The sequence below is a fragment of the Sinohyriopsis cumingii genome, chromosome 2 (assembly GCF_028554795.1).
Source record: "Sinohyriopsis cumingii isolate HCF-2022 chromosome 2, ASM2855479v2, whole genome shotgun sequence".
NCBI classification, from domain to species: domain Eukaryota; kingdom Metazoa; phylum Mollusca; class Bivalvia; order Unionida; family Unionidae; genus Sinohyriopsis; species Sinohyriopsis cumingii.
The window spans coordinates 40,130,340-40,147,027 of NC_142962.1; the positions used below are offsets into that span (position 1 = coordinate 40,130,340).

The window sequence follows — 16,688 nt, forward strand, 5'->3', positions numbered from 1 at the left end:
TATCACTATCTAGTTGTGCATATACATTTTATAATCTATACACTCATGTTAAACATTTAGTTTTCTGTTATCTAAATTTTGATATGTATTAAATACCAATGGTTGTCCATTTAGAAGGAACAGACAATAACAGGGTTTACCCAGTTTAATAACAGTAACCATGTGCTGAAATTTTAAATACATGTATGTGTATTTTTCTCGTACCGGGAAAAAATATATTTTTTTAAGTATGAGAAATAGTGTGCAAAACGTTTATTATCATTTTGGGGAAGAGTTCGCGTATGAATTTTAATTTAATATGATCATGGCATAGCTTCTGAAATTTAACAATATCACCAGGTTCTTGAAGTGTTATGCCAAAATAAACATTATCGGAAATTTTACTTATTACTGGTCCATGAGTAAAGCCAGTAAGTCGTCTTTGTGATTGTCTTCAATTAATTCTGTATACAGTCATTGCTCAAACAATGGCCAACATGTGTTTCTTCTTTGACTGCATACACAACCAAGCAGCAGACAATGCAGTAGTTGATAAAAGATTCTCACAAATCAAAAAGCAAAAGCCACCAACATGTTTGCTAGTTTTGGCGGCAATCAGTTGACCAGTAAATAATGTCCGCTTTATTAGCTGGAAATTGAAAGGGTATGAAATTGTACATGCGTTCAGCTAAAAAGAAAATTTATAAAAGTGACTCATGACCATTGCAGGCCGAATGCACTTAGTTCTCTGGTTTTACATGGGTATGGTATTTGTTTATGAACTCATTATTAATTTCCTATTGTTTATAAAAATATTTATCCGTTATGGAAAAGCAGGTTTACAAATGCAAGTTGTTCTCTACACTTTGTGCAATGATTGATATAGTACTTTTCACACGTTTCTTTCGATTTTCACAAAATCTGAAGTAAAAGTTCTATGCACGCTGAATGCATGTGTTGATTGTTAATTATTCTTGCTGTAGTCATTCAAATGAATAGGCATACAAGCATTAATTATGGGAAATTTGCAATGGATAAATGTACATGGAAACGCATATGAGATAATTTTAGCAGTATGAAATTTGTACACAAAGTTCATAGACCCTGGAATGTAATGAACCATACACGTGCTTCGTCTTGCTTAACCTAATTTTGCTGTTAATTTTTCCCATTGAATTCAGACACATAATGATGTGTGACAAAATTATTGAATAGTTTAAATATGTATGCAATTTGTGCAATGGAATTACATATATTATGCCTGGGTTCTTCCTCCACCATTAATACTGGCCGCCATGTATAGACTATCGTGTGCTGAAAAATGGCGTTAAACACTACAACAACAACAACATATATTATGGATTAACTGCAAGCCCCAATGGTAGAATATTGGACGGCAAGTAAATGGCATTGATACTCATGCTGTATATTAGACACTAAATTCAGACACAATGATCTGGTGGAAAATTTATTGAATATTGTAAATCTGTGTGCAATTTTTCAATGGAATTTCATGCATTATAGATGAATGCATGCCACAACGGCACGATAGTAATTGGTGTTGATACCATATTTATCAGTACACATATATGTGCAAATGAAATGTTCTCTGGAAAAAGTAAAATACACCGCTCCCTCGATAACTCGCGCCCGGATAACTCGCGATCCTGCTTATAATGCAGTGTCCATCTTGGCTCCCGATTTTTTCCAGAGAAAATTTATTTAAAATATCTTTAAAATATGCTGAACATGAAAAAATTACAATAAGAATTGATAAATTAAACCTTGATACATTGCTTGTTTTATCATCGAAAATGGTGATTAATGCCCGTAAAAATACAATCCATATTTTGAAATTTGCAAGTTCTAAAGAATTAATTTCAGAGATCTCGAAAACGCTTAATTATGCGTATTTGGACGCCAATTTTTGATCTGGGATGCAGAAAATCACTGAGGCGGGAGTCCTCCGTACACATGTAATAGGTGTGCGGGAAAATTCAAAGATTTGCTGGTCCTGTTTCAGCCACTTGCTTTGTGGGAAAATGTGTTATCAGTTAACAGTGCTGATATTTACAATGACAGAATTCAGTGACTGAAAGACTCTTTGATGTACTGTTGCTATTTTATAAGAGTACATTAAAAAAAAAAAAACCATGATGCAACAGCTAGGCAGCTAGTTCAAAGGCTTTGACTGGCGCCCGAGTGAGAAAATGTACTGACATTTAGTGATTGAATTCAGAGGCAGAAAGACCCAGTTTTAAAATCCTAGCAAGACCTCTGTTTAAAGATATCATACATTATGTAAGTTTTTATGATAAATAGTTGTCAGTATACTGTAAATAAACAGTCTGGTGAAATAGTGATCAATGAAAACTTCTAGTAAATGCTAACAGGTGGCAACAGAGAATGAAATAAACACCAATTAAACGTCTTCCTGTGTGAAAGTCACGTTCTAATCCTTTAATTCCGTTTCAGTGTAAACATTATAATCACAACATATTCTGTTCATTGAAAACATGAAAAGAGTCAATCGACCGTCACATCGAAACCCATGAGTACTTCTGTGAGAACCTAATTACATTTACATGCCGGTTTTGTTTTGATCAACAACTTGGGTAAGTGTTTGTTGCATTAAAAAAAAAATCGATTACAAGAGACCTGGGGTGCTGGATTAAGGGTCTTGGAGCTGCCTTTGACGTAAAGCAAAACATAACAGAGACAACGACGATGATAGTGACTTCGAATGTTTCAGACGCAGATGTTGCACACCCCACACCCCCACACACACACCTCTGTACAGGAAGCAATCAAATATTTTGATATTGCCATAAGGTGGCTGGAGACCCAAAATGTTGACTACGTAAAGCTCATGCAGTTGAGAAATCTGAGGGATTTTGCTCGGCTGCAGAGAAATCAAGGAGTAACACACACAAAAAAAATTAACTGATCTTTTCAAAAAGTGAATTGATATTTGTCAAGCGTGGCACAAACGGCAAGTATTAACTTGTTCTAATTTACGTTGTTTTAAATTTGTAGACCAATTAAATATGTTAGTACTGATTAACCCTTGTTTGTTTGTTTTCCATTTTACTTCTATCGCATTCAAATCTATCTATCTATCTATCGTTCGATCGACACTGTTTCTCGAAAAGAGTCGATCTTTTGTTTATAAAAAACGTCTAATTTGGATCAAACAATAAAACTTGAATGTATCCAATTCAACATAAAAATTAGTGACGTAGTACACAATGTGTGAAGTGGTACACATGTTAAGCGAACGGAAACCACGTGGAATAATGTTTTCGATGATCGCCTCAATATACTGTAATTGATCCTGAAATTAATGTTGTCCTATGATGAAATAATAAAGTACACCATTATGAAGAGATATTTATTCACAGTTAATCTCAGAACGATTATAAAGTGAGTATTCAACAGTATAATCTGCCTACCCCCCCCCCCTTATTTTTCCATTATGTCATCAATCACTTTATTGGTTTTGGGCTTATTTTATAGGTCCCTCGATAACTCGCGCCTCACTTATAGTGTGGTCGATGTTTCTGGACCCTGATGTGCGCGAGTTATTGAGGGAGTGGTGTACTGTCAAACCCCGCATTAATGAGACCCCGATATTAATGCAATCCAATTATTTGGACCCCAAATATCACGTTATAGCGGGGTTCCACTGTATCTAGATTTAAGAGGGGAAACTATTTTCAGCAATTCTATAAAAAGTTTTTTATATCATGCTGCACTCTACAAATATAATCTAGGTTTTCAAATGTGTTCTTTTCTTTCCTTTTTCCTTTTTGACTCAACAAATGTATGAATGGCTTTATGGTTATCAAAGTACAGGACACTCTCCCATTATTCTGATTAATTTATTCCTTGTTTCATTGTACAGAACTCTGCTGCTTTGCTGTCATATTTATTCACACCTATTTGTCAAATTTTCTCAACCCTCAACAACACAGGGGACCATTTGTCATTTTTGCATAGCATGGAAACCCTCAATCACCAATTTAAACATCATTAAAACAAATAAGGGCATCATATATTTCCCACACAATGACAGGAGCTTACATACACATTCAACAGAACATCAATTTCTCTTAAGTCATCATATCAGACAAGGAATAACTGTTAATCATACTGACTTCATGCCTGCTTAGACAAGTCTATCCATTTGCTATTCTACAGATCAACCATGCAAAATCTGAAAGTTTGCATTTAAACAACCAGGTAATGCCAACATAATGACTAATGATGATTCATCACCTGATCCTCCCTGAATCACCATTCCCTTACTTGGGACCGCTCCTCGGATGCGGGATGATGCAGGTTCAAAGCCCAGCCGAGTCATACCAAAGACTTGCAAAAAATGGTACTAACAGCTACCTCACCAGGTGCTCAGCATTATGAGGTTAGTGTTAAGACTGGTTGGCCTGGTGTCAGGATAATGTGACTGGGTGGGAATTGATGCTGCATGTCTGCAGCATGATGCCCCAGTACTAGACGTCACTATAAACTGCTACACTGCAGACATCGAAGCGATATGACTGACAAATTATTAAAGCTACATTAAAAATCCAAATCACACCCATACACACCCTTACTTGGATTTCATATTATTTCACTCCTTCACCTTTATGTTCTGGACCATCAGTGTCTCTACTGCAACCTACCTTCATGAAATACCAGAGAAGTCCATGTTCTTAGGAATACAGATTTACAACTTAAGATGCATGAGCAGTTAGGTTCTATATTGTTTTCCCAATGATTTGCTATTGTTCTGATGGCAATTCTAAACCCAATTAGAGAACAGTTCTGATTAGGAATGCTCCATTGTCAGAAGACATAGGACATAATATAAAATGAATCCCTAAATAGGGGTTTTCCTTAAAAGTTATTGGTTACTTTTGTTACTTTTGACAGTTATTTAAGTAACTTTCATTAAGGAATCAAAGACATGATCCAGAATAAAACACTTGTCTGACTACCAATGATCACACAAGATATCTTCTGGGGCCCTATCTTACTAATGTACTAAACCAAGCACAATGCCTAAACTGCTGCAACATTATGGCCAGCCAGAGAATCACTCACCTGTTGAATAAAGTAGTCTCCATGATAATAGGCAGGAAGTCCAAAGTTGGTGTACTTGAACAAGTGATCCATGACCCACATGACTCGGCCCATCGCCATGGATTTGGGCTGCAGTAGTACCATCACAATGGGAACATCAGCTGTGGACTGGTGGTTGACCAGCAGCAGGCAGTGAGAGTTGTACAGTGATCTTAGGTCATCCCCTGATTCTACAACTGTCAATGAGGAGATAACTAGTCATGTACCATTAATCATACTTTCTTACATCTAAGTACAAGCAAACAATATTTTTGTGTAAAATGAAGAAAACAATTACTCAAGATAAAGTCTTCAGGTGATAGATTTAAACCTCTCCCTCGATAACTTGAGCACATTGGGGTCCAAAAACACTGAACAAGCTTTAAGCGAGGGCTTGAGTTACCAAGGAATCTCCCCAAAAAGTGACAGCATCCCCATGAACATCAAGAAAACTGCACAAAAAGGGGGTTACAACTGCGCTATCTAATGGTTGAATGTTTATTTTATAAATGCATTGTGAATAATGGTCAATAAAGCGCTTTTTGTAACGAAGTTGTTCCTTTATCTGTATAAATTACCTTTATTTTCAAGATGACCAACATCTGAAAGATCATTAACATTATTATTACTGGCTTCAACAACCTTCACATGTACATGAAAACACTGTATTACATCACTGCTTTTTCCTGCTGCTGACTAGTCAGGTTCCCTGCTTCATTCGCTCCCTGCTTTGCACTCCATTATAGTGAAGTGTGACACAGGGAGCATAAAAAAGCTGGGAACCAAATTTCACAACCAAACAAGATTCCATTTTACAAAAACTAGGGACATTTATTTAATTTTGGTGAAATAATGCTGTGATTTCACTGCAAATAGTAGTAAAAATTTATTTTCACCCTTGAGGAAATCTCTGAGCACCAATTCAGGAATTTTAAGTTAACTACAAACTCTGATCTGATTAAAATCAGTTTCCACTGTTATACATGAAGATCTGACGGTGACCACTTAGGGGTCTTGTTTTGGTAACCTATGTTATTACCATAACTGCTAATTTTATCAGCCAGTCAGATGAAGTCTTATATCTTATATCTTCTCATTTGGAAACTGAGCAGTGTGGACGAAGAGCATCAATGTGTACTGAAAATTTGATTCACTTTCAGATTTTTAAAAGCTGCATTTCTAATGGCTAATTCAAAGGTCACAAAAACATGAACCCTATGCAGTTGTCATTTGATCTTCACATAAGACAGCAGACATCTGATTTTAATCAGATTGCTACAAACTCTGAAACTCTTTTGTCCACAATGAACCTTATCTGTGAAACAAAGCTTTTATTTCACCAAATATACACTTTACTTGGTTGCCTTGCCATTTTTGATAACGTTTATAAATGAGATGGCTAATTTAAGATAGTTTAATTATATTACGGAAACAATAATATTTATAAGTGTTCGGCCAATCAGTTGAAATAAGTTGACCTGATACACAACCAAAGCTGCTAGCTCTTATGCAGGTAGGATTTACAGGCCTCTTAACTTTTCATTTATTCCACCCCCTTTATTAAACACAAAAGATGTAATTAACATAATAATACAAAGCAGGTCAGCTTTCAATTCAGTGCAACAGTACAACAACAAATACTGCTGCAATTGAGATATCACAACAGTCAGCATTTAATTAGGTTTTCAGAGAAATAATCGCAGACATAGCTGTTATGGTAGGTTTATGGAGAAATAATTGCAGACAGCTGTTATGGTACATTGACATATTTAATATCTGAATACAAGAAGGCACATTGCATTTACAATGATTACACTTACACCAAACTAAAAGATGGAAATAAAACACAAATTTCACTTGATAAAAAACGTACTTAATTAGTAGCTATTGATTAAAGTACTGCATCTAGTGACATTTTCATTGATTGAAATTTCATTGAATATTGTTATTTACGGTGGGAATACTAAGAATGTATCTTGGAAATAAAATTTAACTAAATAAGACTTCTCATTAACAGGTGAGAATTTCAAAATACTAATTCAAATTTCCAGGTACTCTGTACCAATATAGTTACCTAGTTTGATAAAGATTTTCTTCAGATTCAATAACTAGGGGTCAAATATTTTGTGTTTTCAAGTCTAACAAAATGTGATGCATGATTTACACACTGTTATAAGCAGGTTTGCAAGTTATCGAGGGAGTGGTGTAAGATTTATATTTAACTGTTGCTTCAGTTATTTGTGAATTAGAAAACTTGAGCAAATAACAAGGGTGCTCTCTGATGACCCAAGCAAGACAGCAAATAACAAGGGTGCTCTCTGATGGCCCAAGCAAGACAGCAAATAACAAGGGTGCTTTCTGATGACCAAGCAAGACAGCAAATAACAAGGGTGCTCTCTGATGACCCAAGCAAGACAGCAAATAACAAGGGTGCTCTCTGATGACCCAAGCAAGACAGCAAATAACAAGGGTGCTCTCTGATGACTCGAGCAAGACAACAAACAACAAGGGTGCTCTCTGATGACCCAAGCAAGACAGCAAATAACAAGGGTGCTTTCTGATGACCCAAGCAAGACAGCAAATAACAAGGGTGCTCTCGAATGACCCAAGCAAGACAGCAAATAACAAGGGTGCTCTCTGATGACCCAAGCATGACAGCAAATAACAAGGGTGCTCTCTCATGACTCGAGCAAGACAACAAATAACAAGGGTGCTCTCTGGTGACCCAAGCAAGACAGCAAATAACAAGAGTGCTCTCGAATGACCCAAGCAAGGCAGCAAATAACAAGGGTGATCTCTGATGACCCAAGCAAGACAACAAATAACAAAGGTGCTCTATGATGACAAAAGCAAAACAACAAATGTGAATAGCATCATTATCAAAGCCTTGCCATCCGATTCAAACAAATCTAACAGGAATGGATTGGTTCCAGCTGGTTTGAACCATATGGTTTAATGACAGTTGCGGCATTCAAACAGTGGAATTGCACATGATGCTTTAGTGTAGCTTTTTGCACAATCATTTTATTTTATATCATTTTTATGCATATTTCATTCATTGAATAACAGATCATGACAGAATAACTAAACACAGTGTGCACGTCATACTGCAGGTCACTTAAAACAAAACACATGTCCTCATGCATTGTAAGCTATATGATACGTTAATGTTTCATTTATTACAACACCTAAAAATGATTTGGCTTAATCTATGTTATCTTCTGAAACCATGATGAAATCATTTGTACATATTATGCATACAATTTTACTGGACATAATGCCACTTTACATAAATTATATATTAATTTAATAACTGAAATCAGAAAGAAGATCAAAGACTAACATATATGTTCTAACTTTTCCTCACAATACACTCTTTGCTTACCAAAACAGTAATGTCTTATTACTTACCTTTGTAATATAACAGCTTCATATATTCAATCTTCATTCTATGTACCCATATTTGCTAGATAATGATGTGTTTGTATTTGTGTTGCTTTATTATCTCATAGTCTATATACTCTGCCTATACTATAGTGTGTGTAGTATAATATTTTTGATATTATATCATGGGAGAATATCAATTTATTTGATACTGATTGATCCAAATAAGCCCATGAAATTATAGTGCAGCATTCTCTTTACTGATTGGCTGTGATCGTGGGAAATCTCTTTTAACCCCACCTTCTTGTTTTCAATGAACATTTTGGCGGCCATTTTTCTATTTGATTCACAAATGGAATTGGGAAAAAATGGTCTCATCTGTCTGTATATGGCCAATTTACCACCAAAGGGGCTTGTTTGGTCATGTATAACATATCATAGCATGAAAAATGGTTAAAACTCCAAGACAAGAACAACAACTACAAGAAAAACAAAGGGTATTGCTCAGTTGATAGCAAGGGTGTGTGTTGTTGTTGTTATTGTTGTGGGATTTAATGCCATTTTTCAGCACACGATAGGCGATGTATGGCCACCAGTATTAATGGTGGAGGAAGAACACAGGAAAACCTGGAAAGAACCACTGACCCACAAGAAGCTACTAACAAGCTTTCTCACATACCCACATTGGCCAAATCCTAGATTCGAACCCATGCAGACAGAGGTGAGATGGCAAATATCTGTTCACAAATACATTACAATAAATATGAGAATTTCTGCATCCAGTAAACCTTTCACGTGAATATCGTAACAATGTAATGTATAGATGTGAAAGTGACATGTTCGGTACGTAAACATGAGGATTGTCAATTGTATTCTAAGAGGTACTGCATCAAACAATGTGACATCAAACACATTGGACATTCTGAGTTGAAAATGATTTTGTCTGTGTAAAATATTCTGTTTATTTGGAAGGACACTTGTTGTTTGATTGATAGTTTGTAAGAAAAGTATAATTTACTTTTAAATGTCAATACTAGTTCAACTTTGTTTGGGACTGTTTTTTTACACAAAACAAATGAAAGGTGCAGTGTCTGCCAGAATGAATGAAATTATTCATAATTTTCACTGACATAAAAACTATGTGATAAAAAGAATCTCAAATGGGTAATGATTTAATATTAAAATTATGGAACTCGTTGAATGATATACAGCTTTTAATTGCCATGGTTCACAAAAGCTGGACATTATTCAACTTGTTTCATAAATTCAATATTAACTCATTACCCATATGAGATTCTCTATATATGTAATGGGAGGGTAAGTTCTTAGCAAAGAGCATAGACATGTCATCAGCTAATCATGGTAGAAAACTGGATATGATTGTAATACTCTTACTTACCTTTATAACCACCTGAATAGATCCAAACTGTTACAAAGTTCAACAGGTGCTTGAATAATACAGTCTCTACTGTCCAATAAATCTCTGGTTTCAAGTATTTTAATGGATACAGAAGCACAATGTATGTCAGGTAACAGGGAATATACATAAGGTTGTTGATGACCACATACAGGAATCTAAATGTGTAGTACAGCATAGTCAAAGGTTGTAGTTTTGCCATCATAACCATTGCTGAAAGTAACCAAGTTTAAATATTGTTAAACAATTTATGTTAATAAGAGCTTATTTTAACAGCTTATCAGCATGTACATTCATTGCTTGATGTTTCAGTAGTACAATGACAATAATAAGTATTGAGATGTTTAAGGAACATTTTACTTAAAATACATTTTACTCAATCAATACTTGCATCCCTCATTATAATGTGATCCATGGAAGCCATAAGTATATGACCTTAAAGCAAGACCACTTTATAATGAAGTATATCATGCACATCATTTTACCACCACTCAATGAAATGACATCTATTTCAATACTTGCCTAATAACAGATACTGTGTTATAATGATAGACCTTATAGTGAGGGAATGTTGTACTGATGATCATAAAAGGACTCAAAGAACTCTCATACAGGCAAGTCTAGGCAAGCAAATATCTTCAAATTATGTCCCTGGTACAACAATGGTAGCTATACACTAAAGAAAACATGCTGAAAACATGTGAATTCCCCCATGAAACATTTAAGGATAGTGTATCTGAAATATTTCACACCGTGTTGCACACAGCATGGGCTTGCAGCTTTCCAACATTTTTTCCCATGTCAACCAAATCTTACCATGTGTACACTCCTAGGTGCACATCATTTGAAGAAAAATAATTGAAAATTAACCTACAATTTTTCATTAGTGGACGTCAACCCATGTCTGTTGGTACTAGCAATGTGCAAAGTTGTAAAAGGTGACAAATAACATGATCAAAATGAATATCAATCTTAAAACAGTGTATCTAGGAATAAAAATATTTAACATTTGTGATATGTTGGGCAAGTTGCAGTGAATAGCGTTTGATGCCTGTTACAGTAACATGTTTTTTATGTCAAAGTCATCCCTACAGCAAGGAAGATTTTATTTTGAGATTGACAAAAATGACTAAATATATGCATATACACAATTTGTCATGTAATTAATGATTTGATAGTTTAGAAAAGAAAAGTAATTCAGAAAGCATTTATTATAATCAATGCTGGTAGATAATGAGTCAGCTCTAATGGCAAATAGGAGAGTAAGACCCAGAAAGGAAAATTCCATGGTGTAGCTTATTTCAGGTTAACCAAATGATTTCATGAGTAACTTCAGGACTTGATAAAACTTATATTGCAATAATGCATGTGTTCAAGGAAAATATGATAGTACAGTGCAGAGCACAAAGTGAAGGTGGCAAAACTGTCCATGCAATCAAGATTATCCCATTTTTTAAACACACTATTAGTGCATTATGTACTATTATTTTCATTTTTCCCTCTAAAATGTTGCATGTCCCCCACATATGGCGAGAGGCACACGATGTCCCCTGCCCTCTGGATCCTATGCACAAAGTGAAGGTGGCAAAACTGTCCATGCAATCAAGATTATCCCATTTTTTAAACGCACTATTAGTGCATTATGTACTATTATTTTCATTTTTTCCTCTAAAATGTTGCATGTCCCCCACATATGGCGAGAGGCACACGATGTCCCCTGCCCTCTGGATCCTATGCGCAACACTGATTCTCAAAAGGAAACAAAAGTTAACTCTGATGATTATTTAATGAAATGATTTCAATCCAATTAGCTTTTCCAAAGATTTGACATAAACTGCAAGAAATATCAGCGAATCCTACATATGGACATATTATCATTATTATTAGGTTCAGTCTTTTGGTACATCTATATTTTTCCTGGGTTCAACATAGCATTTAGGAATATGGGGTCAATGGCACCTGGATATATTATTTAAGGGCCAGGTCAGATAGTGACAGGCCAATACTTCATATACAAAAGATTTCTATTTAAGATAAATATGCTTTTCATTTTGTATAGGCACTTCACACTAATAATAGAGAATATTTGTGATATCTGAACTCTTCCTACATTAATTATGTGAAACTGTATTGATGATGGTAGGTTGTTGTTGTTGTTGAAGAGTTTAACGCCATTTTTCAGCACAAGATAGGCTATATATGGTCGCCAGTATAAATGGTGGAGGAAGAACCCGGGAAAACCCTGGAAAGAACCACCTACCCACAAGCTTTCTCACATACCCACATTGGCCAAACCTGATACTCTAACCCATGCAGACAGAGGTGAGATGGCAATGATCTGTAATGGTGAGCACTTTAGACCACTCAGGGCCCTGATGATGGTGGGTACTAATGAATCTACTACTGTGTTGATTAAATGTATGTTTGTAATGTGTCTATGCAGTACTTATAATTCAAATAAAGTTATTTGTTACTAAATGTATTGCTCTATTGAATTGCAAGGATATTTTTTTTGCCATGCTAAATGCAAATATCTTCATCTAAATTATTGTTTTAAACTGATGGTAATATAAGCTGAAGAGAGCTCGTGTTTCATATATTTTAAGTATAAAACCTGATATTGGCTAATGAGATCATTAACCATATCCCTCAAAAAACATTTACATATTTCCAGTCCACATGTAGAGCAAATTGATGGTTGGGGCTCCAACTGGATCTGCTGGTCAGATCCTTTGCCTTTCAAAGCTATCTCACCACTCAATTAGCCATAGTTATCAAAGTGGGCAATAATATGGCATCTAGAACTCTGAAGTTGTAAGATGTGTGTTATGACGTATCTCCCTCATATCAGGTAAGATTTTTCAAAGTACTATGAGTTCATAGCAGAATTTTAAGCTATGCAATACATTTTCTCATTATCTACATCACATCTACTGAAATAGTTTGAAAAAATAAATATTTGCACTCAAAAATATTTATCAAGCAACATGTTGGTGCATGAATATAATAGTTATTATATACACTGGAATAAGTCAAGTTTTTTCGTTAATCTTTTCCACCTCATTTTTTTATATATGGACAGAAACTAATCCCAATGTGTGTATGATTTGGATTTTTTACGTAGCTTTAAAAAAAAATTTGCCATATCACTACAATGTCTACAGTGTGACAGTTTATAGTGATGTCTAGCACTGGGGCATCATACTGCAGGCATGTAGCATGATGTCCCACCCAGTCACATTATTTTGATACCAGGATGACCAGTCCTAACACTAACCTCTTAATGCTGAGTGCCAAGCGAGGCAGCTGTTAGTATGTTAGCACCATGTTTGCAAGTCTTTGGTATGACTAGGCCAGGGATCGAACCGACGACCTCCAGCATCCGAGGTGGATGCTCTAACCACTAGGCCACCAGAGCATTCACTAATCCCAATGTAATTTTCCAAATATCTAAAATTTGGGGAGGAAAGACTACTAGCAAAATGCATACATTTGTCTCACTGGCTGTCACAAACAAATTGTCACAAGTAATTTTCTGAACATTACAAACACAGACACATTCATATATGAGAAAACTTTCGCATGCACAAGTTGTGGAATGACACAACGGTTTAAATCAGACGGTAAAATACCATTAACTTCAGTTGGATTAATAAGATAAGATTCAGATTTATGACATAGTTGTATAGCTTTCTGAACAGCAAGTATATATACCAGTGCTTGAAAATTTGTACGTTATATCAATCAATCCAGTGATTCTTTCATTCTCGGACACATGTAATCATCGGTAAGTGAATTCTTTATGCTATATATGAACTTTTCAAATATTTACAACAGACAGCGGTCTTTATTCCAGTACATAAAGGTCATTAGAAGCGCATTAATGCAGCATTCCAGGCTTCAACTGTACCACAGTTTAATATTTTCAATAATTACACGAGCGAACTTCAAAGGTCGAAAGTCCACAATAAAATCTAGAAAATGGGTGTGCCGTGGCATTTAATTCCGTCACTGAAGCACTGACGTCATTATTAATGCACAAAACTAAGATGCATACTGCTTAATTATAACATAACACATATGGTATCGCACTGGATTATTGTCGTTCTTAATTATGCTTAAGTATGACCCAATTTACATTAGTGTTTTTTAATACATCTCCAGCATCCAACATTTACATTCGGAGAGTTCTCGGATTTTTTCATTCAAAAAAGTCTTGTTCAACTTAGTCTGGTTCCCTGCCGTGTATAGTCCCTTGTGTTGCACTCCTGTATATTAGCATCGCAGAGTGTACCGTGTACCTCAGGGAGCCAGACTCGTGCAACTGAACTCTCGCGTAGCCTGGTTCACGGCCCCTATGCATAGGCTGTCACACCAAAACTTCAAAACAAGTAATCGAAAACAAATAAAAAGTCACTGCGTCAAGGCCGCTAAATCGGTTTTGTAAAACACAGGAACTTGTTTGGTTTGATATAACTCGTACAAAACCAGACTGGATATTTAGATATCTTGAGTGGGTTCAAAGACCCGATTTGGTTCTGGCAACTACCATATTTTTGAAATTATTTGTAGACATTGTTTTCCACGTTTGTTTTGCGAGACAGTTTTGTAAAAGCCTTGAAAACAACATTAACAAAAATCACTTCAAGCTGACAAATGGAATTTGATATGCTTATTTATATAATTTAGAATAACCTAATTAGACTTTCATGCCATATTGATAATTTTTAATTGTTTACAAATTTGTAAACATTTTTTTTAACTTGGAACTGTTTGACATAAACCTTGTAAGGAGGATTAAGCTAAAACCCCTTGAGGTAGACCAATGTAATTTAGGGGTGATATTTGTAATATATAGTTGATCTGATTAGAATTTCAAGCTGTTATAGCAATTCTTTCCATTTCTTTAAACTATTCTTGAACTTTGCCCAAAACGTGTTGTATTTACATTGTAAGAAAGGCATCAACCATTCAAACACACACACACACACACACACACACAGAAAGAAATATTTAGCGCAACCAGGACATATCAGATATTTTGAAGTAGTGAGTAGGCCCTAGGATCAGTTTAAGTTATGGTGACTCAGTGCTTGTGTTTTAATTTTGCTCACTCATTTCAAATTAGGAATGAGACTTATGATTTAAGAATAAACTTGCACATATCAGTAACCAGCAATCAAAAATGGTAATAAGATGTAGATCACCTGAATAGGTTTTCAGGCCAGTACAGTCATTTTTCTAATTTGTACATATTTAGCAACATTTTGAATTTGGATTTGTTTATAAACCAAAAATAGATCAATATAACACAAAAAATCTTGTTTACATATATACAGTTTGTAGATGACTTCATTAGATCTGATGATATTATAGCAATTTTTCATTGACTTTACTTCTAGGCACAACATTTTTGCCTTTGACAAGCAAAGTCAGGGATTTACATGACAAACTACTAACATTTCCTTTACTTCATCTTACTAGATTTTTATTTTCTGTTACAACTCTATGGGGCCCCGAGTGGCCGAGTGGTCTCAAGCGCTCACCGTTACAGATCATTGCCATCTTACCTCTGCCTGCGTGGGTTCGCCATGTATCGCCTATCTTGTGCTGAAGATGGCGTTAAACCATACAACAGCAACACCTACAACTCTATAGTCTTAAACTAAGTAACATAAAAGAGCAAAACCCAACAAGTTTTATAAAATTTAACAATAATTTATTTCCCTAGAATATAAAGTACAAATTTAGAAAGAAATTACAGTATTGTATAGAGTTCCAAATAAAGTCCAGTGGTGTTCCAAATAAATTCCAATATTGAATGTGTTGATGTGCATGAAGTATAATGTGCTGATGTGCCAATGGCTTGGAATGTGGCGATGTCATAACAGTCTTAATGTAGAAAAAAAATATAATCCACATGGTCCTTGAATGAATTCACGATAATTCCTGAATAATGATTCAATTCAAGAGTATTAATGAGCACTTTGTAATTCCAGTTAATAATTTAAATAAATAAATCCACCAAAATAAAAGTTGAACCCAGGAATAAGACGGATTCCACTTCGGATATTACGGTAGAAATGAATCAATTAAACAAAATTTGTATAAAAACTTAAACACAATAATAGACCCAGGATGTAGGTTAGTTTCCTTTATAAAATAATGAAAGTTGTCAACAAGTTTAGGAATTCCTGAGTGGAAAAATTAAATTTCCTAGACTCAGATTCAAATAAACATAGTTACCTCCAATAATAATGATCTGAATGTTTAATTTATAATCATAGAGAAACATTAGCTATGTTGTTTGCAATATCAATATCACTTGGTAGACCATTGTCTTATACATGACAAAAAGTATACATGAAGCAATGTAATGCTTCTATACACATGAAAGTCTACCTGCAATTAGATTCTTTTTTCCTTTGATGTACCTAATGTCAATATTGTATTTCTGCAACATCATACTGCATCTTAATAATCCCTGACTTTTTTAATCTTGCTAATGAAAGTGATGGGGTTGTGATCAATAAATACAACAATAAGAGAAGGGGCTCAGCTAACAAACACTTCAAAGTGTTGCAAAACCAATATCAAAGCCCAAATTCCTTCTCAATTAAGAAATAATTTCACTGGAGCTTGTTTAAATTTTTTATAGAAATACAAGCACACTGAACGATCGACATCATTTTTTGTCTTCTTGGAATAATACTGCTCCAACCAAAACATCACTTGCATCAACGGACATTTTAAATGAATGACTGAAATTTGTAGCTGTTAAAAG

The 16,688-nt window shown here is 35.0% G+C and overlaps 1 protein-coding gene across 1 annotated transcript in view; it reads right to left on the reverse strand.

Annotated features, from left to right (window-relative positions):
* Positions 1-14,092, reverse strand: part of LOC149804696 (acyl-CoA:lysophosphatidylglycerol acyltransferase 1-like) — a 41,462-nt gene extending 27,370 nt beyond the window's left edge. Inside the window, exons 1-3 of the mRNA XM_089933276.1 lie at positions 14,043-14,092; positions 9,887-10,117; positions 5,086-5,300 (exon numbers count right to left, since the gene is read on the reverse strand). Of these exons, the coding sequence (XP_089789402.1) occupies positions 5,086-5,300; positions 9,887-10,115 (444 nt within the window). The 5' untranslated portion in view covers positions 10,116-10,117; positions 14,043-14,092. The remainder of the gene's footprint in view (positions 1-5,085; positions 5,301-9,886; positions 10,118-14,042) is intronic.
* Between the last annotated feature and the right edge of the window lie 2,596 nt (positions 14,093-16,688).